Genomic DNA, 27,985 nt, shown 5'->3' with positions numbered 1-27,985 from the left:
GTCAGAAGTTTATTGTCTTCCCTGCATGATCCGGTTCATCTCTACAGAACTCAGGGGTCTTCAAAACTTGTTTTGAGGGAGGTAATCACTCACAGCAGAGCTGTGAGATTGTAGTTGACTGTGATAAAAAAAAAAAACGTTTATTTCTGTATTTTTTTTTTTTTTTTTTTTTTTTTTTTTTCTGCTATCAGGGTTAGTTATCCTTTGCTAATGGGAGCAATCCTTTGCTAAAATTGTGTTTTTTACAAAGATTTGATGCTATAACTTTTCAGTTTATTAATTTTCAACTGTCATAACTTTTTCTGTGCTTCTTATAGGCACAGTACGTTTTCATATTATAGTAAATTACTTGAAAAGTATTTCCAAGTTGCTAGTTTATTTGCTAGTGTGTTAAACATGTCTGATTCAGAGGAAGATATCTGTGCTATATGTGCTAAAGCCAAAGTGGAGCCCAATAGAAATTTATGTACTAACTGTATTGATGCTACTTTAAATAAAAGTCAATCTGTACAAATTGAACATATTTCACCAAACAACGAGGGGAGAGTTATGCCGACTAACTCGCCTCACGTGTCAGTACCTGCATCTCCCGCTTGGGAGGTGCGTGATATTGTAGCGCCGAGTACATCTGGGCGGCCATTACAAATCACATTACAGGATATGGCTACTGTTATGACTGAAGTTTTGGCTAAATTACCAGAACTAAGAGGTAAGCGTGATCACTCTGGGGTGAGAACAGAGTGCGCTGATAATATTAGGGCCATGTCAGACACTGCGTCACAATTTGCAGAACATGAGGACGGAGAGCTTCATTCTGCGGGTGACGGTTCTGATCCAAACAAACTGGATTCAGATATTTCAAATTTTAAATTTAAGCTGGAAAACCTCCGTGTATTACTAGGGGAGGTGTTAGCGGCTCTGAATGATTGTAACACAGTTGCAATACCAGAGAAAATGTGTAGGTTGGATAAATATTTTGCGGTACCGGCGAGTACTGACGTTTTTCCTATACCTAAGAGACTTACTGAAATTGTTACTAAGGAGTGGGATAGACCCGGTGTGCCGTTCTCACCCCCTCCGATATTTAGAAAGATGTTTCCAATAGACGCCACCACACGGGACTTATGGCAAACGGTCCCTAAGGTGGAGGGAGCAGTTTCTACTTTAGCTAAGCGTACCACTATCCCGGTGGAGGATAGCTGTGCCTTTTCAGATCCAATGGATAAAAAGTTAGAGGGTTACCTTAAGAAAATGTTTGTTCAACAAGGTTTTATATTGCAACCTCTTGCATGCATTGCGCCTGTCACGGCTGCAGCAGCATTTTGGTTTGAGTCTCTGGAAGAGACACTTGAATCAGCTCCATTAGATGAGATTACACACAAGCTTAAAGCCCTTAAGTTAGCTAACTCATTTATTTCAGATGCCGTAGTACATTTAACTAAACTTACGGCTAAGAATTCCGGATTCGCCATTCAGGCACGCAGAGCACTGTGGCTAAAATCCTGGTCAGCTGACGTTACTTCTAAATCTAAATTGCTTAATATACCTTTCAAAGGGCAGACCTTATTCGGGCCCGGGTTGAAAGAAATTATCGCTGACATTACAGGAGGTAAAGGCCATGCCCTGCCTCAAGACAGAGCCAAACCTAAGGCTAGACAGTCTAATTTTCATTCCTTTCGTAATTTCAAAGCAGGAGCAGCATCAACTTCCTCTGCACCAAAACAGGAAGGAGCTGTTGCTCGCTACAGACAAGGCTGGAGACCTAACCAGTCCTGGAACAAGGGCAAGCAGGCCAGGAAACCTGCTGCTGCCCCTAAGACAGCATGAATCGAGGGCCCCCGATCCGGGAACGGATCTAGTGGGAGGCAGACTTTCTCTCTTCGCCCAGGCTTGGGCAAGAGATGTCCAGGATCCCTGGGCGTTAGAGATCATATCTCAGGGATACCTTCTAGACTTCAAATTCTCTCCCCCAAGAGGGAGATTTCATCTGTCAAGGTTGTCAACAAACCAAATAAAGAAAGAGGCGTTTCTACGCTGCGTACAAGATCTTTTATTAATGGGAGTGATCCATCCGGTTCCGCGGTCGGAACAAGGACAAGGGTTTTACTCAAATCTGTTTGTGGTTCCCAAAAAAGAGGGAACTTTCAGGCCAATCTTGGATTTAAAGATCCTAAACAAATTCCTAAGAGTTCCATCGTTCAAAATGGAAACTATTCGGACAATTTTACCCATGATCCAAAAGGGTCAGTACATGACCACAGTGGATTTAAAGGATGCTTACCTTCACATACCGATTCACAAAGATCATTACCGGTATCTAAGGTTTGCCTTTCTAGACAGGCATTACCAGTTTGTAGCTCTTCCATTCGGATTGGCTACGGCTCCGAGAATCTTCACAAAGGTTCTGTGTGCTCTTCTGGCGGTACTAAGACCGCGAGGAATTGCGGTAGCTCCGTACCTAGACGACATTCTGATACAAGCTTCAAGCTTTCAAACTGCCAAGTCTCATACAGAGTTAGTACTGGCATTTCTAAGGTCGCATGGATGGAAGGTGAACGAAAAGAAGAGTTCTCTCTTTCCACTCACAAGAGTTCCCTTCTTGGGGACTCTTATAGATTCTGTAGAAATGAAGATTTACCTGACAGAAGACAGGTTAACAAAGCTTCAAAATGCATGCCGTGTCCTTCATTCCATTCAACACCCGTCAGTAGCTCAATGCATGGAGGTGATCGGCTTAATGGTAGCAGCAATGGACATAGTACCCTTTGCACGTCTACATCTCAGACCGCTGCAATTGTGCATGCTAAGTCAGTGGAATGGGGATTACTCAGACTTGTCCCCTACTCTGAATCTGGATCAAGAGACCAGAAATTCTCTTCTATGGTGGCTTTCTCGGCCACATCTGTCCAGGGGGATGCCATTCAGCAGGCCGGACTGGACAATTGTAACAACAGACACCAGCCTACTAGGTTGGGGCGCTGTCTGGAATTCTCTGAAGGCTCAGGGACAATGGAATCAGGAGGAGAGTCTCCTACCAATAAACATTCTGGAATTGAGAGCAGTTCTCAATGCCCTTCTGGCTTGGCCCCAGTTAACAACTCGGGGGTTCATCAGGTTTCAGTCGGACAACATCACGACTGTAGCTTACATCAACCATCAGGGAGGGACAAGAAGCTCCCTAGCAATGATGGAAGTATCAAAGATAATTCGCTGGGCAGAGTCTCACTCTTGCCACCTGTCAGCAATCCACATCCCGGGAGTGGAGAACTGGGAGGCGGATTTCTTAAGTCGTCAGACTTTTCATCCGGGGGAGTGGGAACTTCATCCGGAGGTCTTTGCCCAAATACTTCGACGTTGGGGCAAACCAGAGATAGATCTCATGGCGTCTCGACAGAACGCCAAGCTTCCTCATTACGGGTCCAGATCCAGGGATCTGGGAGCGGTTCTGATAGATGCTTTGACAGCACCTTGGACCTTCGGGATGGCTTATGTGTTTCCACCCTTCCCGATGCTTCCTCGATTGATTGCCAGAATCAAACAGGAGAGAGCATCAGTGATTCTAATAACGCCTGCATGGCCACGCAGGACTTGGTATGCAGATCTAGTGGACATGTCATCCTGTCCACCTTGGTCGCTACCTCTGAAACAGGACCTTCTGATCCAGGGTCCCTTCAAACATCAAAATCTAATTTCTCTGAAGCTGACTGCTTGGAAATTGAACGCTTGATTTTATCAAAACGTGGTTTTTCTGAGTCAGTTATTGATACCTTAATACAGGCTAGGAAGCCTGTTACCAGAAAGATTTACCATAAGATATGGCGCAAATACTTATATTGGTGCGAATCCAAGAGTTACTCATGGAGTAAGGTTAGGATTCCGAGGATATTGTCTTTTCTACAAGAAGGTTTAGAAAAGGGTTTATCCGCTAGTTCCTTAAAGGGACAGATTTCAGCTCTGTCCATTCTTTTACACAAACGTCTGTCAGAAGTTCCGGACGTTCAAGCTTTTTGTCAGGCTTTAGCTAGGATCAAGCCTGTGTTTAAAACTGTTGCTCCACCATGGAGTTTGAACTTAGTTCTTAATGTTTTACAGGGGGTTCCGTTTGAACCTCTTCATTCCATTGATATCAAGTTGTTATCTTGGAAAGTTCTGTTTTTAATGGCGATTTCCTCGGCTCGAAGAGTCTCTGAGTTATCTGCCTTACATTGTGATTCTCCTTATCTGATTTTTTATTCAGACAAGGTAGTTCTGCGTACTAAACCTGGGTTCCTACCTAAGGTGGTCACTAACAGGAATATCAATCAAGAGATTGTGGTTACATCTTTGTGTCCTAATCCTTCTTCGAAAAAGGAACGTCTGCTACACAATCTAGATGTAGTCCGTGCCCTGAAATTTTATCTACAGGCAACTAAGGATTTTCGACAAACGTCTTCCCTGTTTGTCGTTTATTCTGGTCAGAGGAGAGGTCAAAAAGCTTTGGCTACCTCTCTCTCCTTTTGGCTTCGTAGCATAATACGGTTAGCCTATGAGACTGCTGGACAGCAGCCTCCTGAAAGAATTACAGCACATTCTACTAGAGCTGTGGCTTCCACTTGGGCCTTTAAGAATGAGGCTTCTGTTGAACAGATTTGCAAGGCTGCAACTTGGTCTTCTCTTCATACTTTTTCCAAATTTTACAAATTTGACACTTTTGCTTCTTCGGAGGCTGTTTTTGGGAGAAAGGTTCTTCAGGCAGTGGTTCCTTCCGTATAAAGAGCCTGCCTGTCCCTCCCGTCATCCGTGTACTTTAGCTTTGGTATTGGTATCCCATAAGTAATGGATGATCCGTGGACTGGATACACTTAACAAGAGAAAACATAATTTATGCTTACCTGATAAATTTATTTCTCTTGTAGTGTATCCAGTCCACGGCCCGCCCTGTCACTTTAAGGCAGGTAATTTTTCCATTAAACTACAGTCACCACTGTACCCTATGGTTTTCCTTTCTCTGCATGTTTTCGGTCGAATGACTGGTAATGGCAGTTAGGGGAGGAGCTATATAGCAGCTCTGCTGGGTGAATCCTCTTGCACTTCCTGTTGGGGAGGAGTTAATATCCCATAAGTAATGGATGATCCGTGGACTGGATACACTACAAGAGAAATAAATTTATCAGGTAAGCATAAATTATGTTTTTATTTTTGTATACATAGCTTAATGTTTAAAGTAATTTAGAAACTAGCATTTTTACTGCTGACATCCCTAGGAGTTCCATCTAAAATAAGAATTGGTGTTTTAAGAAGATGCAGCCAGCATCCTGTTTTTCACACATTTTAATTATTTATCAGGTTTAAGTTGACGCAAATAGCTGCAGACACAGCTGCAGGCCCCCATGGGAATTACACTGTCTTATTTCTGGGATCGGAAGATGGGAAAGTGTTAAAGGTCCTCTCTAGTACTACTGAGAATTCAACAGTGGGGACCCTTCTTCTGGAAGAGATAAATGTTTACAATCCTGCCAAGTAAGTAAGATACTCATATACCATATGTTTTGGTATGAGTTTTATTTTTCTATCTATACTGTTAAAATAATTGGGGATTGTTAAGGATAATAATTAACAAGGTATAAACTTTCAATCACACAATAGCGTGGAAATTATACTCTTAAAAACAGTGTAATATAAATGGAAGGGGGGGAAATAAGGAGAAAATTAAAGTGATGGTAAACTTTCCATGTTTTATAATCAGATCCTGAATGTTAGCGACATTTTAGATGGACTTTAATTGATCTTTAAAGAGGCGCTCCTGTAGCTACTTTTTAATCTAGCGGTGCCATCCTAATACCGCATGCTTCCGCCGCCCACTTTAAAAGTAATAATTTTTGTGAGTGAACGGTTTGAATTGTTCTCCAATCAGCGCTCTATCCATATGGCACTTCTATTGTACCTAGAGCGCTGATGGAAAACAGTTCAAACCATTAGCTCGCAAAAAATATTACTTTTGAAGTGGGCAGCGGGAGTATGCGGCATTATAATGGCACAGATAGATTAAAAAGCTTTTTAAAGCACATCTACATTAAAGTAGTCAATTAAAGTCCATCTAAATATCGCTAACATTATGGACCTGAAAAAGTGGAAAGTTTACCATCACTTTAATAGTGATAAGTAACCGCTTATATATTCCAAAAGTAATAACAAAAAGGAGTAACTCAGAGGGAGAAGTGCACAAATTGGTTTTCTGACAGAATTATCTATGGATAGAGAAAAAATAAAGAAGAGATAAAAACAAACAAACAATGAAGGACTTGTTAAAGGTGTGCACCAGTAGTGAGGTTGCTCTAAATCTTCCTCCTAAGAAACCCCATTCCAATAAAATTCCAGATTGAGGAAAAAAAGTCTAGTTTATCGGCTTTAACATCGTGACATTTTACAAGTTTCTTTATGCGTTTCACTAAGTGTTTCCAATCAAGGCTAGAGGAGAATGTTACTGTTAAAATAATTGTTATGAGAAATTGCATGTGGAACCATTACAAACCAAAATGATTTCATCAGTAGTATATTCGCTATATTTATTTTGGACGCCAACAAGACTAAATATTGACTCCTTGTATTCTTATAACTGTTTGTTACTTGTGGATGCATAGGGGAGGAGTTCAAGCACTTAATTGTTAGATTCGCTGTTCTGCTGCTCTCGGTTGGTGACCAGTGCTCTCCGCATGTGCTATGCACTATGCAGCCATCTCTCATGGGTACTTTTCCCAGTTAAGTGTATAGTGTATGCCCAGAGCATTTCGCAGCCAATCAGGGCAGAAATTGAAGACATTTATGTCCAATGAATGGAGAACCCACATGCTTAACAAAAAACAAATGTCAGAGAAAGTGAATTCAACCACATGTTTTGTAGTTTCTGGGGCAGCTGGGAAAGACAAAATGTAAATGCTTCATGGTCTAACATGGTCATATAATGTAGGTGCAGTGTGAAAAAAGAGGACAGGAGGATTTTGGGATTGCAACTGGACCTTGAAAACCATGCTCTACTTGTTGCCTTCTCAAGCTGCATTATTCGCGTACCTATCAGCCGATGCGAATCATTTGGAACATGTAGAAGGTACGTACAACATTTTGAGATTTGACAGTCTGAGCAAAGCTATATCAAAGCTAAGACTAGCTGCATTATACGCATAAAGTAATTACTGGCCTATTACATTGCCTCTCTATTAGCCACTAGAAAACAATCATCATTTTTCATGCCTGGCATAGGAACAAAGTTTTAAATATAGAGAACATTATTGTCAAACATTATTTCTTCATGAAGCTGTGGGAAAGAAGCCAGACTGCTATAATATAGTGTTAATCACAACATACATAGGGAAGGTAACTTTTTTTTATAAAACGTAGTCGTAATGTAAATTGTATCTGATATTCTACTTAAACATAGACTGATAACAATTATAGCTATTTATTATAGATAAAATTACAGTTACATTAATGAGCAAATGAAGTAAAAGGAACAGAAGCAGGTGTTTAACAGTAACAGTCTAATTATCCTTATTCAATTGTATTGCCCTTTTATGCCATGCTCAAATGGCAATACATTTTATGGGAACTAAGTTGTTCGCCTAAACTCAATCAAGTCAGCACTCCTGCATTATAATTCAACATGAATACTCCATAGTCATTTCTATATTCTGAGCACCTCCCTCATGTGGCTTTTGTGTTCATGAATGCCCATTGGTGTGACTCACAAACATGTTATTAAAGCAGAGCTCAAAAATTTATATATAGGATTTGAAAGCAAACTATCTTTTAATTGTGTGATCTGTAAAAGTTTTAATATGCATGAGATTTAAAAGCTGTAAAATAGATCAATTTTAATGGAATAAAAACCAGTGTTGTTTAAAACAATATTGAAATGAAACTGTTAACTATGACATTTATTCTCCTTTAACTTCTTCTTTTAATAACCTACTGTGCAATCTTAGTATCGGATATTTTCAGATAAATGCAATTTAATGGCCTGTTGTAATTCTGCTTAGTGATACAGCGTTTGTTTCGCAGCCAGTTGTTGCTATTGGTTTACAGAACAAAAGCCTGTTCTAGGGGGACATTAACCCACTCATCAATAATCGTATTAAAACTGGCATCACATGTATGAATCTTGAGAACTAAAGCAGCTTATGATTCATGCAGACTCTTTCATTTGCCGCTTGTCCCTCAAAGAGACGGCTTCACATGCGGACCCCTGATGTGTAAATACCATGATGGCTTATATATTCCACTACAAAGTCAGCAACATAACGTTTTACACACGCTGAAGAGGACCCAGGTTGCACACCAATTTCATAACAGCAGAGAGGGAACAGCAAATTGTAATAACACCACTTTTATGTGGCACGTGGTGTGATCATTAGATGGAGAGCCAGGAGAAAACAGAAGCGCTGTACAGTATGCCAACTACACACTGCAGGCTCCAACCACAGCTCTCTGGAAGGTTGCCAATGCAGAATGATAGGACAGGATACATCCATCAGGGACCACAGTGGTTACAGCTCAGGGATTCTCTTACTGATACGGTTTTCTGATAAATGCACTTTACTTCTATAGGAGCTGCATGGCATCTAGGGATCCATACTGTGTATGGCTGAAGACAGGATCCTGTGCAAACTACAAGAGTGATATAAGGTAAACTACAGTGAATCATTTTCTATCCTTCTTTGCCATACTACATTAGGGATATATAAGCCTGTATCCCTTATAACAGACCCCACTTTACAGTAGGTTGTAATGAACTGCTGTTGAATTACTAACCGTATCCCTCAAGATCTAATTATTCAAATGACTTAGATGTAAAATATTAATATTTTATAATATAATAATAATGCACTCAGGAGAAACTGTAAAAGTTTAGCATCACTTTTTTATACATTGCATGATCCTTAAAAGAACTTAAAACTAGAAAATGTCCATGAGTGCATTTCATTTGGAATAGAAGGATATTGGAAAATAGACACATATTAGTAAAAGCTATGAGTGTTTTAGCGCTAGATTTACTGTGCACGGAGCATACATACATATGTCTTGTGCACTTATTCATACCCTGCTTTCTCAGGAGCATTTATTGTGTTATCAATTACTCAGTTTGCATCACTGCTGATGAATATATTTCAGTACAGGTAGAAAACCCTTTATCCAAACGTCTTGGGACCGGAAAAGGCTCGGATTCTAGAATAGTTTAGATTTTTGAATATTTGTAAAAGGGGATCGGACAGAGCAACAATATATTATGTCATTTAGGCAATATTTACATTTCATAGTACATGTAACCTAAAGGTAACTATTTGCTTCATGAATCCTGTCTTGTAACGCTCACTATTTATCTAACTTTTGTCTTGTTTCTCACCATGTAGGGGTGGCTTTGAGCAAGATGTAGAGCAATCCAAGCACTGGGGCGCCTGTCAAGGTGAGTGCAGCGTGTCAGAAACTGATGATCAGCTGTTGTAACTCCCCAATCATCAATCAACGTGGTGCTCTTAAAGGGACAGTCAACACCAAAATTGTTATTGTTGAAAAAGATAGATAATGCCTTTACTATCCATTCCCCAGCTTTGCACAATCAGCATTGATATATTAATATACTTTATAACATTTATACCTCTAAATTTCTGCCTGTTTCTAAGCCACTATACAGAGTTACAGACAGCTTCTTAATCACATGCTTTTTTATTAGCATTTCACAACAGGAAACTGCTTGTTCATGTGAGCCATATAGATAACATTTTGCTCACGCCTGTGGGTTGTGCACAACACAGCACTAATTGGTTAAAATGCAAGTCAATAGATGATAAATAAAACATGTCGGCAGTCTGCAGAGGCTTAAAGGGACACTTTCTTTCGTGATTCAGGTAGAGCATGCAATTTTAAGCAACTTTCTAATTTACTCATATTATCAAATTTTCTTCATTCTCTTGGTATCTTTATTTGAAATGCAAGAATGTAAGTTTAGATGCCGGCCCATTTTGGGTGAACAACCTGGGTTGTTCTTGCTGATTGGTGGATAAATTCATCCACCAATGAACAAGTGCTTTCCAGGCTCTGAACCAAACAAATAGCTTAGATGCCTTCTTTTTCAAATAAAGCTCGGAAGAGAACGAAGAAAAATTGATAATAGGAGTAAATTAGAAAGTTGCTTAAAATTGCATTCTCTGTCTGAATCACGAAATAAAAAATTTGGGTTCAGTGTCCCTTTTTTTTTTTTTATAAATTTTTATTGAGGTTCTGAATAAGGCATACATAGAGTATAATAAACAAAACACCACAATGATAAGTAACAGGTAGATTATAACACAGGTTTGAATAGAAACACAATGCATACCTGAAAAGAAAATTCAAAATAATGTTATGAAAGTGCAATGCCTAATATTCTGTATGCTCCCTAGATGGTAAAAGAGGCCACTCTTGGACCTCAGCCAGTGATATATAACCATATATAGGGGGCTATTTCAAATATAAAAGACCACTTTTGGATCTTTAAATGAGAACCTCTTTTTTAGAAATTTAGTAGAATGCTACAACTGATAACTGTGAAAAGGACACAATAAACTTGGTGCTAATACTTATTGTGCAAACAAAATGGTTAATTAGTGAAAATATGCTTGCTATGGACAGGGGATATAACTGTGGGCCTGGAGATCCTTGTTATGACATGAGTGAATAAGGAGGATCAAAATTACAAGTATATGGGCTTCATAAACTAAATGGCGTTTTGAAATTACTTAAGAGCTGACTGCAGATCCCTATACCATATTTGCGTATGTGCAATATATCCCTATTAAACCAATCTGCTGACTCTGGTAACTATGAGAGAAGTATAAGTACCATGGTATACTCCCCCCATTACACTTGATAAAAGGTTTACAGCATGAGTCCTGTTGATAGAGGCCACTTCCCCATGACTAAAGATCTCCATTTCTGTGTAAGTAAGGGGAGAGATTAGATTGATAATGTGGCGATCAGAGAGGTTAAGTGGCTTTAAAGGATTGCTCAGGAGTCATATTTACATCTCTTACCTAAAATAACGCAGAAGAAGAGGTATTACCTGCTCCTAAGTTACACCTCATTGACATTGGTTACGTTATATTGGATAGCCATATGATAAAACTGAAAAACAGGCAATAAGCTATACCTGACAATATATAGTAGACTGAACCTCCTACATTAACATTTGAAGTCATAAGTATAAAAGCTAAGGAAGCCAGATGCAACTCCTTGGGTGTATTTAATACTCAAACATAGCATAAGTAGTATGAAACCCCATGAAGCTCAAAATAGTGTAATAGTTGAAAGACCAGCCTTCGCTAAAATGCTGGATTAGTGTGAGGTAATATTTATAGCAGAACATATAGGAAGCTAGAGCTTCAGAATAAAATTCTCAATATATGCGATGTCAGAACATAGAAAATGCCATACTACAATAGATTCATATGTGATAATTAACAGGACAGTTCACCAGATACATAAACAACTATATGAAATTGCAGAGGGTTGATGGAATATAAGTACCCAGGAAATAAACAGCATATGCAATACTCGGTGTAAGCTTAAGGTTCATATGCGAATATTCAGAAGTTTTTATATGCGTGGGACAGGGATATCAAGTACAGCTTGGAATAGCTCAGTTACCTTACCGCTGACATAAAAGTCAATATTTTTATCCCGCTATGCCGTCAGTAGCCAACGTACATAACCGAGAGGTCTCAGAATTGCCCCTCTAGCACAACAACAAAACGGAGGTCCTGGGTCCCAAGAGAGGCGAGAGTGCAAGTGTGGCCACAGTATTGCAGACCAATGTGGATCTGCACCATGGGGGAGCTCATGCGGTCTCATTACAGCTGGAGGAGAATATAGAGTATGCCGGAGAGGGGTCATATCAGCGCGGTCTTGTTTTTGCCCTGGGGGTGATTGTCGGATGCTTCTTGCTATCTTCTGCTCCTGCGAGCCTTCTAAACGGAGCCCTTGTAGCATGCTGACGCGGGATGAACTAGTGGGGGTCTGCAAAGCAAGCGTTGCTCTTATGTCCAACTCTGAATCGAGGCGTTCTGCTGCTCTCACAGATCTCGGCTCCTTGTCACCCACTGAAATACTGGAGGTAGGGTGTAAGCGCCGGGGCCCCAAAGCGCCCACATCCCCCCCCCCCCTTCCACTGTCAGGTCGGGTGAACTTGCAGAGCGATTTGTCACTGCTAATGCTATAGTTAAATGCTATGGTAAGCTCCTCTTCTAAGGCAGCATGATGACTCCGAAGCAAACTGCGCAGCTCCTCCATGAAACTCGATGGGATCTCCATAATGGGTAGATTGTAGAACACAATAATTAAAGATGAGACAAGTGATGTTGTTCTAGGAATATATTGCGCCTTGCGAAAAGAAAAATGTGCAGTGTCTTGCGGTGTTCACTGCCTCATAACGACAGATGCAAATCAATGCCCTGCAGGGGGGGTTAGCATGGTGGGAGGCCGCAACCTCTAAGTCACTCCGGTTCGTTAAATACTATTACTGTTCCAAAAATAGTAGCATGGTGTGAAAGAGCTTGCTTTGCTGCATATCCTCAGCTCAAGAGATATATGCGATGGTATGGTAGAAAAGGGATTTCACACAGATTTATGTATAGAGATAGAGGAGATGATGATTTAGCGACCTGTCATGGCCGCCGCCCGGAAGTTCCCCCGGGTTCAGTGTCCCTTTAAATACAAGGTAATCACAGAGGTAAAAAAATGTATTAATGTAACCATGTTGGTTATGCAAAACTGGGGAATGGGTAATAGAGGGATTATCGATCTTCTTAAACAATAACAATTTTGGAGTTGACTGATCCTTTAAAGAGACATGGAAGTCAAAATTAAAGCTTTGCTTCTATTATCAGATTTCATTCAGTTGGTATCCTTGGTCATATAGGCCCAGGAGTAGCGAAGCACTGGGAGCTAGCTGCTAGCTACACATATGCCTCTTGTCACTGGCTCACTAGATGTGTCACAATAGTAAATAACTTTAACTATGTGTTTAACCCATTTGCAGCAATAGAACTATAATAACATTATTTTTACTTTTTTGTTCCTTTAACACTAACATAATCTCAAAGAGTGGTTATTTAGTTTGTGTGGTGCCCTAGGCACTGGGGGAATCTGCTGCCCCCTGGTCCCCCTTCACACAAAGGAATAACATCAAAGGGGTCATGGACACCCACAAGCCAACCAAGATTTACTTATAAAATGAATAAATAACCATCAAAAGTCAACAAGAATGAGCTTTTTGTCCAATGGTTTTGTCAATTTTTTTCCATTTTCAATGTTCACAGTTACATTCAGATTTATAGTGCTTGAAATGGACTTTCTGAGGCAAAAAAAACAAAACCTTTTTATTCTCAGTACTTTCCAAAGCAAAAATATTTATTGGAAAAACACATGACTTGTGTTTCCTGATCACATGGGCATCCACAATAAAAAGATATAACCATCTAGATTTAATTCTCCTTAGGCTCTGGTAAGTTATTATGCGTTTTCTGTCAAGCGCTGTAGGCTAAGAGCACCATAACGTTAAAAATAGAAACGTCATCTTACTAAGAACCTGACAAGCATAAAGGACAATTAGTAGCATAGGCAATGCTTTAGAATTAAGGATCCTTGTGTAATCAGTCTTCTGCTTAGCTTGTGCAGCAGATCATATGCTCTACACACAGTGCAGCATTGTGTATATTATGATGACCTAGGGCTTAGTGCATTGTATAACCCTTCACAACACTAAAAAAACATAATCATATTTTTACTGATATTTTGTGTAGAAAAAAACTCAATTTATTTCTGCCATTTTCTCATTAAACCTTTTCCTGTTTTCCTAACCTTAGGTTTGTTAATTTTTTTTCGGGAACCTTGTGATTCATATTGTTTCCCGTTTTGTGTATCAGTGGTTATTAACCTTTATGGCAGCGACACAAATGATGTACACAGCGCTATGTTTGTGACCCGTTCTTCAGTTGTAATATAATACCTACTAAGATGCAAGTAGACAAACCATGTCGTTAGCTCATCACTGCGTTCCTCATCTCTTGTGGCAGTAAAGCATTTAAAATAAATAACACCATCTAATAGGGTCACGTTCTATTTAAGCTGCTGTGTCATTCCCGACAGCTATGATGTGCTTGTTCTCACCTAGATGACCTATGCAAAATAGTGATGCTTGAATACAATAAACTATAAAATCTCTTGTACTTTATTTTTGTCTCTGTATTTCGAGTAAAAGCAAGACTCCATCCTTTAAAGGGTCAATGTAGTGGAGTAAACATACATGATCTAATTCAGTGTTTCCCAATTCCAGTCCTCAGGACCCTTAAAGGAATAGTCTAGTCAAAATTAAACTTTCATTATTCAGATTGAGCAGGCAATTTTAACCCCTTAAGGACACGGCCATTTTTCAATTTCTTTCCCTGAAGGACCAGGGCTATTTTTAAATTTCTGCGGTGTTTGTGTTTAGCTTTAATTTTCCTCTTACTCATTTACTGTACCCATACATATTATATACCGTTTTTCTCGCCATTAAATGGACTTTCTAAAGATACCATTATTTTCATCATATCTTATCATTTACTTTAAAAAAATGATAAAATATTAGGAAAAAAACTTTGACCCCCACAATCTGTTACACATCTACAACCACCAAAAAACACCCATGCTAAATAGTTTCTAAATTTTGTCCTGAGTTTAGAAATACCCAATGTTTACATGTTCTTTGTTTTTTTTTGCAAGTTATAGGGCCATAAATACAAGTAGCACTTTGCTATTTCCAAACCATTTTTTTTCAAAATTAGCGCTAGTTACATTGGGACACTGATATCTGTCAGGAATCCCTGATTAACCCTTGACATGTATATATTTTTTTTTAGAAGACATCCCAAAGTATTGATCTAGGTCCATTTTGGTATATTTCATGCCACCATTTCACCATCAAATGCAATCAAATAAAAAAAAATTGTTCACTTTTTCCCAAATATTTTCACAAACTAGGTTTCTCACTGAAATTATTTACAAACAACTTGTGCAATTATGGCATAAATGGTTGTAAATGCTTCTCTGGGATCCCCTTTGTTCAAAAATAGCAGAAATATATGACTTTGGCGTTGCTTTTTGGTAATTAGAAGGCCGCTAAATGCCACTGCGCATCACACGTGTATTATGCCCAGCAGTGAAGGGGTTAATTAGGGAGCATGTAGGGAGTATCTAGGGTTAATTTTAGCTTTAGTGTAGTGTAGTAGACAACCCCAAGTATTGATCTAGGCCCATCTTGGTATATTTCATGCTACCATTTCACCGCTAAATGCGATCAAATTAAAAAAAACGTAAAATTTTTCACAATTTTAGGTTTCTCACTGAAATTATTTACAAACAACTTTTGCAAGTATGGCATAAATGATTGTAAATGCTTCTCTGTGATCCCCTTTGTTCAGAAATAGCAGACATATATGGCTTTGGCTTTGCTTTTTGGTAATTATAAGGCCGCTAAATGCCGCTGCGCACCACACGTATATTATGCCCAGCAGTGCAGGGGTTAATTAGGTCATTTGTAGGGAGCTTGCAGGGTTAATTTTAGCTTTAGCGTAGAGATCAGCCTCCCACCTGACATATCACACCCCAGGATCCCTCCCAAATAGCTCTATTCCCTCCCCCATCCCACAATTGTCCCCGCCATCTTAAGTACTGGCAGAAAGTCTGCCAGTACTAAAATAAAAGGTATATTTAAAATTTTAAAAAAAATTGTAAAGCATATTTACATATGCAGCTGTGTAGGATCCCCCCTTAGCCCCCAACCTCCCTGATCCCCCCCCCCCAAACAGCTCTCTAAACCTCCACCTCTACCTTACTGGGAGCCATCTTGGGTACTGGCAGCTGTCTGCCAGTACCCTGTTTGCAAATACAAATGGGTTTTTTTTAGGTTTTTTTAAAAAAAAATTCAATTTTTTCTGTAGTGTAGCTTCCCCCCCCCACAGACAAATCCCCCACCCGCTCCCAGATCCCTTAGATTTATTTTTGTTGGGGATTGTATCCCCCCTTACTGCCAGTCTTATATAATTATTTTGCTGTAGTGTAGCGGTTCCCACCCGCTCCCTCCCGTGCACGCGCCCACCCACCGGCCCCCGTGCACGCACGCGCTCCCGTGCGCGCGCCCAACAACCCCTATCCCGCCCCCCTCTCTCTTCAATTTGTCACCGATGGCCGCCCACCCGCCTCCCACGGTCAGCTCCCATCGATGCCGGTGCAGAGAGGGCCACAGAGTGGCTCTCTCTGCATCGGATGGGGGAAAAATGTTATTGCAGGATGCCTCGATATCGAGGCATCACTGCAATTATAACCGTAAAGCGGCTGGAAGCGATCAGGATCGCTTCCAGCCGCTTTAATCCCCAAAGTCGTACAGGGTACGTCGCTGGTCTTTAAAGACCAGGTTGTGTGCGACGTACCCTGTACGACTCGTGTCGTTAAGGGCTTCAGCAATTGTTTCATTTACTTCTATTATCATTTTTTCTTCGTTCTCTTAGTATCTTTATTTGAAAAAGCAAGAATGTAAACATAGAAGCCGGCCCATTTTTGGTTCAGCACCTGGGTAGAACTTTATGATTGGTTTCTAAATGTCGCAACCAATAAGCAAGCGCTACCCAGGTGCTAAACCAAAAATGGGTCGGCTCCTATGCTTACATTCAAATAAAGATACCAAGTGAATGAAGAAAAATTGATAATAGGAGTAAATTAGAAAGTTGCTTACAATTCTATGCTCTATCTGAATCATGAAAGTTTAATTTTGACTAGGCTATTCCTATAACAGGCCAGATATTCATTATAGCTTAACTAGAGCACAGGTGAAATAATCAGCTGATCAGTAACTATGGTTACTAACCTGCTCTCACCCTTCAAATGATTATTTCACTTGTGCTCTAGTTAAAGGGACACTGAACCCAAATTTTTTCTTTTGTAATTCAGAAAGGGCATGCAATTTTAAGCAACTTTCTAATTTACTCCTATTATCAATTTTTCTTCATTCTCTTGCTATCATTATTTGAAAAAGAAGGCATCTAAGCTTTTTGGACAGCACTTTTTTATTAGTGGATGAATTTATCCACCAATCAGCAAGGACAACCCAGGTTGTTCACCAAAAATGGTCTGGCATCTAAACTTACATTCTTGCATTTCAAATAAAGATACCAAGAGAATAAAGAACATTTGATAATAGGAGTAAATTAGAAAGTTGCTTAAAATTTCATGCTCAATCTGAATCACAAAAGAAAATTTTTAGGTACAGTGTAATGAAAATCTGGCCTGGTAAGGGTCCGGAGGACTGGAATTGAGAAACACTGCTCTCATTTGTTAGTAACACTGTGACTCTTATGCCTTCAAGCCCTTCAAATTGGTTAAACACATAGTCGAAGTGGAGCAACAGAAAACTGTTCAAGCGGAAACAGCCATTGACCCAATCAGCAGCTGTAGTCACATGACCCCACTCCAGAATGGCAGTGCGCCAGCTTAATGTCCCTTTAATCTTTGGCTAGTAGAAAATTAAATGCTGCATTTAATTGCTATGCTAAGTTTTGCAGCCCTCTATGACAGACAAATGGGTTAATATAAATTTGTTGATCCTTATCCTATGACTGAACCATGGAGACTTATCCATTTTTTATGTATTGTCCTTTTTTGCAGATCTTGTTACTGCCTCAGGAAATGTAGACCATGAGGGAGATTCAGCGTATGGTAAGTTCCGTTTCTAAGCCTCCTCCATAGACCTGCTTTACAAAAACACCCTTTCCTTCCCTTTCCGCTCATACTGCTCTCAGCTTCATCTTGGGAACTGCTTCAGGAACTCAGTGTAAATTTCTAATTAACGGGGCATTAAGATGCACATAGGCAGATAGGTCTGACTGCTATGAGGGCTGCCAATATATATTCTATGCGAATTACAAGTGGGCAAACTTTTATTTAAAAAATAATCATCATAAGTCTGTAAGCAAATTTATAATTCATTTTAATTGAAGTGTTGAACTATTTATCAATTATTTTCGTTGACAATATTCTCCTTTCATGCTCATGTCCCAGTGTCTAGAGCAGAGCCAGCCCTGAGGGCCACATCCAGCCTTTTAATAGTTTTTGTGTGGATATCCGCACCACTGAGCAGAATACAAACAACAGTAATGTGTTTTTATATAAGCAGTTCCAGGCATCTTGTTAGGTAATTTAGAATGTGTATTGTACCAGACTTTGTAGTAGGTACACAGTTAAATTATTTATTTTATTCATAGTACGTTCCTGGGATTTTTTTTTTACTAAAATGAGATCTTAAAGGGTTACTGAACCCATTTTTTTTTCTTTCGTGATTCAGATAGAGCATGCAATTTTATTCAACTTTCTAATTTATTCTTATTATCAATTTTTTCTTCATTCTATTGGTATCTTTATTTAAAAAAGCAGGAATGTAAGCTTACGAGCCGTCCCTTTTTTGGTTCAGAACCCTGAATAGTGCTTGCTGGTTGGTGTCTGCATTTAGCCACCAATCAGCAAGCACTACCCAGGTGATGAGCCAAAGATGGGCCAGCTCGTAAGCTTATATTCCTGCTTTTTCAAATAAAGATGCAAAGAGAATGAAGAAAAATTGATAATAGGAGTAAATTAGAAAGTTGCATAAAATCGCATGCTCTATCTGAATAATGAAAGAATAAAATTTTGGTTCAGTATCCCATTAATCTTTTTTTATTTTTAGGTGTTATCTTTAGCATAAGTGTGAGTATAATTATGTGGTCAATCCCACATTAGTTTCTGGTCCTACATACTAAAAAGTTTAGGTGACCCCTGGTCAGGAATGTCCGTCATGCAGGGTATACGGGTAAAAGTGCCATGGATGTTCTCTCAACCCATCTCATGCCTAGTGAGTACCGGTGTGTGGCATAGCACGTATGCCCTACATGACTAGCTCAGAAACTGCTGGATTTTTCAACAAATAGGGATCATTTTCATCAAAGAAAGACATAAAGAGGTGAAATTCATATACAAAATTGTTTACAGATTTATCTAGAGAAACTTTAAAGGGACAGAAAACCCCAAAATGTTATTTCATGATTCACATAGAGTATACAATGTTAAACATCTTTCCAATGTACTTCTGTTGTCTAATTTGCTTCATTCTCTTGGTATCTTTTGTTGAAACGCATACCTCGGTAGGCTCAGGAGCTGAGAAGTAGCTGCTGATTGGTGGCTGCACATGTATACTTCTTGTTCAGCTAGCTCCCAGTAAGGCATCGCTGCTCCTTAATAAAGGGTATTACGAAAATGAAGCAAAATAAAAGTAAACTGGAAGTTGTGTAAAATGATATGCTCTACATGAACATGAAAGTAAAGTTTTGGGTTTTATGTCCCTTTAAAGGTTTATTTCCCTGCTTACATCTCTTTAATTGTGGGAAAATCTTGGTTGGGCTCACCTTCTCTGCTGTAGCTTACTGAGAAATTGACAGTTTCTCCTTCTCATGTTTCTATGTCAAGTACAGCCCTACTGGTTTTAACCTACCTGAGTTGTTTACCTATTTTTAAGTCTCAGGATCTGATGAGCAGTGGTCTAGATTTCTACCCAATTAGCATTATATTTTTAGCTGTGGGGAAAAAAAATACATACAAGAAAAAGAGACATTCTAGTGTAAAAATAATAAGTTCTGTTTTGTTAATGGGGTTTCTTTTAAACCAATGAATCTATTTTACTATTGTTTACCTATGCAGATAAGTTAAAAACATAGGTGAGGGTAGTGCTCTTGTGCATTCCAGAGTGAACCAATGAGAAACAGGCATACATATGTTTGCTCCAATCACTGACTGTATCTTCATCTAGAGCATAAGGGGGTGTTCCAGCGTGCAACTTGGACTATATATTTAACAAGGCTTAAAGGCACATTAAAACTTCTTGCTTCTGTATACAAATTTAACTTTGTTCCACATTTCCTAGAAAGGCCAAAAAGCAAAATCTGTAATATTTGTTTTAATGCTGTAAATTGCCTAAACCAGCTATTGATTTGCAGCATGTATAGATTACAGGATTTGCTTCCTGACCTCTATAGGGAGCGTGGGAAAGGAGCAATTTTTACACAAAATCAAGAGGTGTTTAATGTCCTTTTAAGCAAATATAAGGGCAATTTTGTATACAAATGAAATGCTCCAATGAAATAGAGCATTTTATTTTTGCACTTAAAGAGATAGTCTAGTTAAAATTAAACTTTCATGATTCAGATAGAGCATACAATTTTTAGCAACTTTCTAGTTTACTCCTATTATCATTTTTTCTTCTTTCTCTTGGTATCTTTATTTGAAAAAGCAAGAATATAAGCTTAGGACCTGGTCCATTGTTTTTTTAGCCCCTGGGTAGCATTTGCTGATTGGTGTCTAAATGTTCTGAACCAAAAATGGGCCGGCTCCTAAGCTTACATTCCAGCTTTTTCAAATAAAGATACCAAGAGAAAGAAGTAAAATTGATAATAGGAGTCAATTAGAAAGTTGTTAAAAATTGCATACTCTATCTGAATCATGAAAGAAAAATTTGAGATTCATATCCCTTTTAAAGGGACATGAAACCCATTTTTTTATTTCATTGTTCATACCATTTAAAATAAATTCAGAGTTTACTTCTGTTTTCAATTTTGCTTCATTCATGCAATATTATTTATTCAGTGAGCTGCACTGCACTACTGGGAGCTAGCTGAACACATTAGTAAGCCAATAAACGGAGGCATATATGTACAGCCACCAATCAGCAGCTAGCTTCCTGCTCCTAAGCCTACCTAGGTATGTTTTTCAACAAAGGATACTAAAGGTACGAAGCCAGATAATAGAAGTAGATTGGAAATTTGTTTAAAATGACATGCTTTATCTGACTCATGAAAGAAACATTTTGGGTTTCATATCCCTTTAATTGCCCCTTCAACACAACTTCTTAATCAACCTATTAGACTAATAAAGAATTCTGACTTTATTTTCTCACAAAGCATCTGGTTTGCAGATCTGGTGCTGATATGAAACCTATGTTGACCTAGTTGCAGCAAAGGCTAATGGGCTGGCAGGATTTAGGGGTTTGCCAGTGTCACTTGAAAAATACCTGGATTCGTCCAGGCAAAAATATGATCAGGAATACTAAATAATAACTTTACTTCAGATTTTCTTTGCCATAGATTTAGTTTTCTTCTACAAGATATGACGAGTCCATGGATTTCATCCTTACTTGTGGGATTTATCCTCCTGCTAACAGGAAGTGGCTAAAAGCACCACAGCAGAGCTGTATATATAGCTCCTCCCTTCCCTCCACCCTCAGTCATTCTCTTTGCCTGTGTTAGTAATAGGAAGAGGTCAAGTGAGGTGTTAGTTTTAGATTCTTCAATCAAGAAGTTTTTTTATTTTAAAATGGTACCGGTGAGTACTATTTTCCTCAGGGAAAAATGGATTAAGGGTGCAATAATTTTTGGCAAAATTGAACTGTTTTATATACTCGTTTAGTGGTAACAATCGTTTTTAGGGCAGTTCAGAAAAATTGTTGCGCTTTTATTTCTTAAAGCCGCAGTACGTTTTTTGAATCAGTAAATAAGGTGATTTATGACTATTGTGGCTATTGCTAGTCTGTTTAAAATGTCTGAACTTGAGGAAACTCCTTGTTCTATGTGTTTAGAAGCCATTGTGGAACCCTCTCTTACTTTGTGTACCTCTTGTACTGAAAGGGCCTTACAATGTAAAAAGCATATTTTATGTAAAGAAAGTGTGCCTAAGGATGATTTTCAGTCTGAAGAGAATCAGGATATGCCGTCAAATTCTCCCCAAGTGTCACAACTTTTAACGCCCACAAAAGCGACGCTGAGTTCCTCAAATGCGTCCAATTCTTTTACTCTGCAGGATATGGCTGCAGTTATGTCAACTACCCTTACAGAGGTATTATCTAAGTTACCAGTGTTACAGGGTAAACGCAGTAGGACAGGTATTAATGTGAATACTGAATCCTCTGATGCCTTGTTGGATATTTCCGATGTGCCCTCACAGGGATCTGAGTTGGAGGTCAGGGAAATTTTGTCTGAAGGAGAACTTTCGGAACCGGGAAGTGTGTTACCTCAGACAGATTCAGACGTCATGTCCTTTAAATTTAAGCTAGAACAGCTCCGCCTGTTACTTCGGGAGGTCTTAGCGACTCTGGATGACTGTGACCCTATTATGGTACCTCCAGAGAAATTGTGTAAAATGGATAAATATCTAGAAGTACCCGCTTACACTGATGTTTTTCCGGTTCCTAAGAGAATCTCGGAGATTATTAAGAAGGAGTGGGACAGACAGGGTATACCATTCTCTCCCCCTCCTAATTTTAAGAAAATGTATCCCATATCAGACACCATTCGGGACTCTTGGCAGACTGTCCCTAAGGTGGAGGGAGCTATATCTACCCTGGCTAAGCGTACAACTATTCCTATTGAGGACCCTATGGATAAAAAGTTAGAGGCTCTTCTAAAGAAGTTATTTATTCATCAGGGTTTCCTTTTACAACTGACAGCCTGCATTGTTCCAGTTACTACTGCAGCGGCTTTCTGGTTTGATGCCTTAGAAGAGTCTCTTAAAATTGAGACCCCCTTAGAGGATATTTTAGATAGAATTAAGGCTCTCAAGCTGGCTAATTCTTTTATCACAGATGCCGCCTTTCAAATTGCTAAGTTGGCGGCTAACAATGCAGGATTTGCCATTTTAGCGCGTAGAGCGTTATGGTTAAAATCGTGGTCTGCTGATGTTTCATCTAAGTCAAAGCTCTTGGCTATTCCTTTCAAGGGTAAGACCCTATTCGGGCCTGAGTTGAAGGAAATCATCTTTGACATTACTGGAGGTAAAGGTCATGCTCTACCTCAGGATAAGTCTGTTAAGATGAGGGGTAAACAAAGTAATTTTCGTTCCTTTCAGAACTTTAAAGGAGTACTCTCTTCTTCCTCTTCCTTCACAAAGCAGGAAGGGAATTTTTCTCAGGCCATGTCCGTCTGGAGACCTAACCAGGCTTGGAACAAGGGTAAACAACCCAAGAAGCCCGCTGCTGTTACCAAGACAGCATGAAGGGGCGGGCCCCGATCCGGGTCTGGATCTAGTAGGGGGCAGACTTTCTCTCTTTGGGCAAGAGATGTTCAGGACCCCTGGGCACTTGAAATTGTGACCCACGGGTATCAACTGGAATTTAAAGAATTTCTCCCAAGGGGGAGATTTCTTCTTTCAAGATTGTCTGTAGACCAGATAAAAAGAGAGGCGTTCTTACTTTGTGTAAAAGACCTCTCTACTATGGGAGTAATTCGTCCCGTTCCAAGACTGGAACAGGGGCAGGGGTTTTACTCAAATCTCTTTGTGGTTCCGAAAAAAGAGGGAACTTTCAGACCCATTTTAGATCTCAAGAGTCTAAACAAGTTCAAGATGGAGACTATCCGAACAATTTTACCAATGATCCAAGAGGGTCAATATATGACTACCGTGGACTTGAAGGAGGCATACCTTCATATTCCTATTCACAAGGATCATCAACAGTACCTAAGGTTTGCCTTCCTGGACAAACATTTTCAGTTCGTGGCTCTTCCCTTCGGGTTGTCCACAGCACCCAGGATCTTCACAAAGGTTCTAGGGTCCCTTTTTTCGGTTCTCAGGCCGCGGGGCATAGCAGTGGCGCCTTATCTGGACGATATCTTGATTCAGGCGTCGACTTATCATCTAACAAAGTCTTATACGGACACAGTGTTGTCCTTTCTGAGAACTCACGGTTGGAAGGTGAATCTAGAAAAGAGTTCACTAATTCCACAGACAAAGGTTCCCTTCTTAGGGACTCTGATAGATTTTATAGCAATGAAGATTTTTCTGACTATTCTAAATACTCAGCCATCAGTGGCTCAGTGTATGGAGGTAATTGGATTGATGGTGGTGGCAATGGACATCATTCCATTTGCTCGGTTTCATCTCAGACCACTGCAACTGTGCATGCTCGGACAGTGGAATGGGGACTATACAAATTTATCTCCTCCGATAAATCTGGATCAAGAGACCAGAAACTCTCTTCTTTGGTGGTTGTCGCCGGATCATCTGTCCCAGGGTACGTGTTTCCGCAGACCCTCGTGGGTGATAGTGACAACGGACGCCAGTCTACTATGCTGGGGTGTAGCCTGGAATTCTCTGAAGGCTCAGGGTGTATGGACTTGGTTGGAATCTCTACTTCCGATCAATATTCTGGAATTGAGAGCAATATTCAATGCGCTTCAGGTGTGGCCTCAGTTGGCTTCGGCCAAATTCATCAGATTCCAGTCGGACAACATCACGACTGTGGCTTACATCAATCATCAGGGAGGAACGAGGAGTTCCTTAGCGATGACAGAAGTATCCAAGATAATTCAATGGGCGGAGACCCACTCTTGTTATCTGTCAGCAATCTACATCCCAGGAGTGGACAACTGGGAAGCGGACTATTTAAGCCGACAGGCTTTTCATCCGGGGGAGTGGGAACTCCATCCGGAGGTATTTGCCTCACTGATCCTCCGATGGGGCAAACCGGAATTGGATCTGATGGCGTCTCGGCAGAATGCCAAGCTCCCAAGATACGAATCCAGGTCGAGAGATCCTCAGGCCGAACTAATAGATGTCTTGGCAGTGCTTTGGTCGTTCATCCTGGCTTATGTGTTTCCACCGTTTCCTCTCCTTCCCCGGCTGATTGCTCGGATCAAACAGGAGAGAGCTTCAGTAATTCTAATCGCGCCTGCGTGGCCACGCAGGACTTGGTATGCAGATCTAGTGGACATGTCCTCTCTGCCTCCGTGGAAACTCCCAGTGAGACAGGACCTTCTCATTCAAGGTCCTTTCCATCATTCAAATCTAATTTCTCTGTAGCTGACTGCTTGGAGATTGAACGCTTGATTTTATCTAAGCGGGGATTCTCTGATGCGGTCATTGATACGTTGATTCAGGCACGTAAGCCTGTCACTAGAAAGATCTATCATAAGATATGGCGTAAATATATTTTTGGTGTGAATCCAAAGGCTACTCATGGAGTAAGGTTAGGATTCCCCGGATTCTGTCTTTTCTCCAAGAAGGATTGGAGAAAGGGTTATCAGCAAGTTCCTTAAAGGGACAATTTTCTGCTCTGTCAATTTTGCTACACAAACATTTGGCAAATGTTCCAGACGTTCAGTCTTTTTGTCAGGCTCTAACCAGAATTAAGCCTGTGTTTAGACCAATTGCTCCACCCTGGAGTTTGAATTTAGTTCTTAGTGTTCTTCAAGGGGTTCCGTTTGAACCCATGCATTCCATAGATATTAAGTTGTTATCTTGGAAAGTTTTGTTTTTGGTTGCTATTTCTTGTGCTCATAGAGTTTCTGAGCTTTCAGCACTTCAATGTGACTCGCCTTATCTTATTTTTCATTCTGATAAGGTGGTTTTACATACCAAACCTGGGTTCCTTCCTAAGGTTGTTTCAAATAAGAATATTAATCAGGAAATAGTTGTTCCTTCATTATGTCCTAATCCTTCTTCTAAGTAGGAGCGTTTGTTGCATAACTTGGACGTGGTCCGTGCCTTGAAGTTTTACTTGCAGGCGACTAAGGATTTCCGTCAATCATCTTCATTATTCATTGTTTTTTCTTTAAAGCGTAGGGGTCAGAAAGCTACGGCTACCTCTCTTTCTTTTTGGCTGAGAGTATCATCCGCCTGGCATATGAGACTGCTGGACAGCAGCCTCCTGAAAGAATTACGGCTCATTCTTCTAGGGCTGTGGCTTCCTCATGGGCATTTAAAAACGATGCTTCTGTTGAACAGATTTGCAAGGCTGCGACTTGGTCGTCTCTTCATACTTTTTCCAAATTTTCCAAATTTGATACTTTTGCTTCTTCTGAGGCTGGTTTTGGGAGAAAGGTTCTTCAAGCAGTGGTGCCTTCCGTTTAGGTTCCTGTCTTGTTCCCTCCCTTTCATCCATGTCCTGTAGCTTTGGTATTGTATCCCACAAGTAAGGATGAAATCCGTGGACTCGTCATATCTTGTAGAAGAAAAGTAAATTTATGCTTACCTGATAAATTAATTTCTTCTACGATATGACGAGTCCACGGCCCACCCTGTTATTTTTAAGACAGATTTAGATTATATATATATATATATATTTTTTGTAAACTTCAGTCACCTCTGCACCTTTGGCTTTTCCTTTCTCTTCCTAACTTTGGTCGAATGACTGGAGGTGGAGGGAAGGGAGGAGCTATATATATATATACAGCTCTGCTGTGGTGCTCGTTGCGACTTCCTGTTAGCAGGAGGATAAATCCCACAAGTAAGGATGAAATCCGTGGACTCGTCATATCGTAGAAGAAATTAATTTATCAGGTAAGCATAAATTTACTTTTTCTTTTATTTATAAACTGACAAATACCAGTTCCATAGAATGAAGGGCATTCAAAGCAAGATTTTCATAACTAAATTAATTATTTAAGAAACATTCTTCAATTCAACTGAGTATTATTTGTATTTTTAATCCTATGTTATTTTTTTTTCCCCAAAGACAGCTAGGTGCACATTCTTAGCCCAATAACCAATTTATTAAAGGGACAGTAAAGTCAAAATTAAACTTTGTTTAAAACTTCATGATCTATCCAATCCATTTAAGTTTAATTTTTACTTTACCGTTAAGTTCTCTTTTCTTCACCTAAGAGAATTTGGTTGCAGTGTACATTCAGTTATTGAAACTTTATAAAATGACCAAACTAGAAAGCACTAATTCACCGTTTTAATTTGCTTAAAATAGTTTATTTGTTTTGTACTAGTGCAGGGTCATTAAAGTTTCCCAATTCAACTTGAGCAAACAATTAAAACAAACTTTTTTAATCTTCTTTTTATATCAAATGTACTTTCTCTAAGGATATTTTGTTGAAACAACTCTTTTGCATGAGAGCATACCTGTAATACTATCATTTATAAACTGACAACATATTATTATGCAGTGATTTGACATCAGGTGTAAGTTGCAGTCATGAAAAATACATTTATATGAACTGTAAAGGGCCCAGCCAGCTGTTAACCGTCTTTATATGAGATCAGCTTGTGAGCTTACAATCTAATCATTAGAACTTAAAGGGACACAAAACCCACATTTTTTAATTTCATGATTCAGATAGAGCATGCAATTGTATTCAACCTTCTAATTTACTCCTATTATCAATTATTATAAATGTAGCCACCAATCAGCAAGCACTACCCAGGTGCTGAACCAAAAATGGGCCTATGCTTACATTCCTGCTTTTTCAAATAAAGATAGCAAGAGAACAAATAATAATTTATAATGGGGTAAATTAAAAAGTTACTTAAATGTGCAATCTCTATCTGGATCAATAAGGAAAAGAAAAAGAGTTTTGTGTCCCTTTTAATAATTGTGTTTTTATCTCAAGTAGTGAAAAACGCTTGATACTGTACTGTATCTGTGTATAATATTATAATTTAGGAAAGTTTAAATTGCAGAATACTTAGGAAGCTTGCCAAGCATGTCCCATTAAACCCAACATTTTTCTTTCATGAATCTGGTAGAGAATACAATTTAAAACAACATTCCAATTTACTTCTATTATCTAATTTGCTTCATTCTTTGGATATCCTGTGTTGAAAAAATAGCAATGCACATGGGTGAGCCAATCACACATGCATCTATGTGCAACCACCAATCAGCAGTTACTGAGCCTATCTAGATATGATATTCAGCAAGGGATATCAAGAGAATGAAGCACATTAGATAATAGAAGTAAATTAGAAAGTTGTTTAAATTTGCTTGCTCTATCTTAATCATGAAAGAAAAATTTTGGGTTTCATGTCTCTTTAAGCCTTAGGTTGCAATATTTGCAGCAGTTATTTTAACAATAATATTCTCATAGTGCTCACATGCACACTCCTAAGCATAGGTATTGTGTCATGAATAGGTAAGTTTCAACAA

General features: G+C 39.4%; 1 protein-coding gene across 7 annotated transcripts in view; it reads left to right on the top strand.

The window, feature by feature from the left end:
• SEMA6C (semaphorin 6C) overlaps positions 1 to 27,985 on the top strand; it is a 319,680-nt gene that overhangs the window by 265,195 nt on the left and 26,500 nt on the right. For all 7 annotated transcript variants that reach the window (XM_053704899.1, XM_053704904.1, XM_053704930.1 and 4 more), the window contains 5 exons: positions 5,326 to 5,499; positions 6,947 to 7,084; positions 8,581 to 8,658; positions 9,384 to 9,436; positions 17,707 to 17,757. In XM_053704899.1, coding sequence (XP_053560874.1) covers positions 5,326 to 5,499; positions 6,947 to 7,084; positions 8,581 to 8,658; positions 9,384 to 9,436; positions 17,707 to 17,757 — 494 coding nt within the window. The remainder of the gene's footprint in view (positions 1 to 5,325; positions 5,500 to 6,946; positions 7,085 to 8,580; positions 8,659 to 9,383; positions 9,437 to 17,706; positions 17,758 to 27,985) is intronic.

The sequence above is a fragment of the Bombina bombina genome, chromosome 1 (assembly GCF_027579735.1).
Source record: "Bombina bombina isolate aBomBom1 chromosome 1, aBomBom1.pri, whole genome shotgun sequence".
Lineage (NCBI taxonomy): Eukaryota > Metazoa > Chordata > Amphibia > Anura > Bombinatoridae > Bombina > Bombina bombina.
This window is presented reverse-complemented; position numbering and strand designations above follow the sequence as displayed.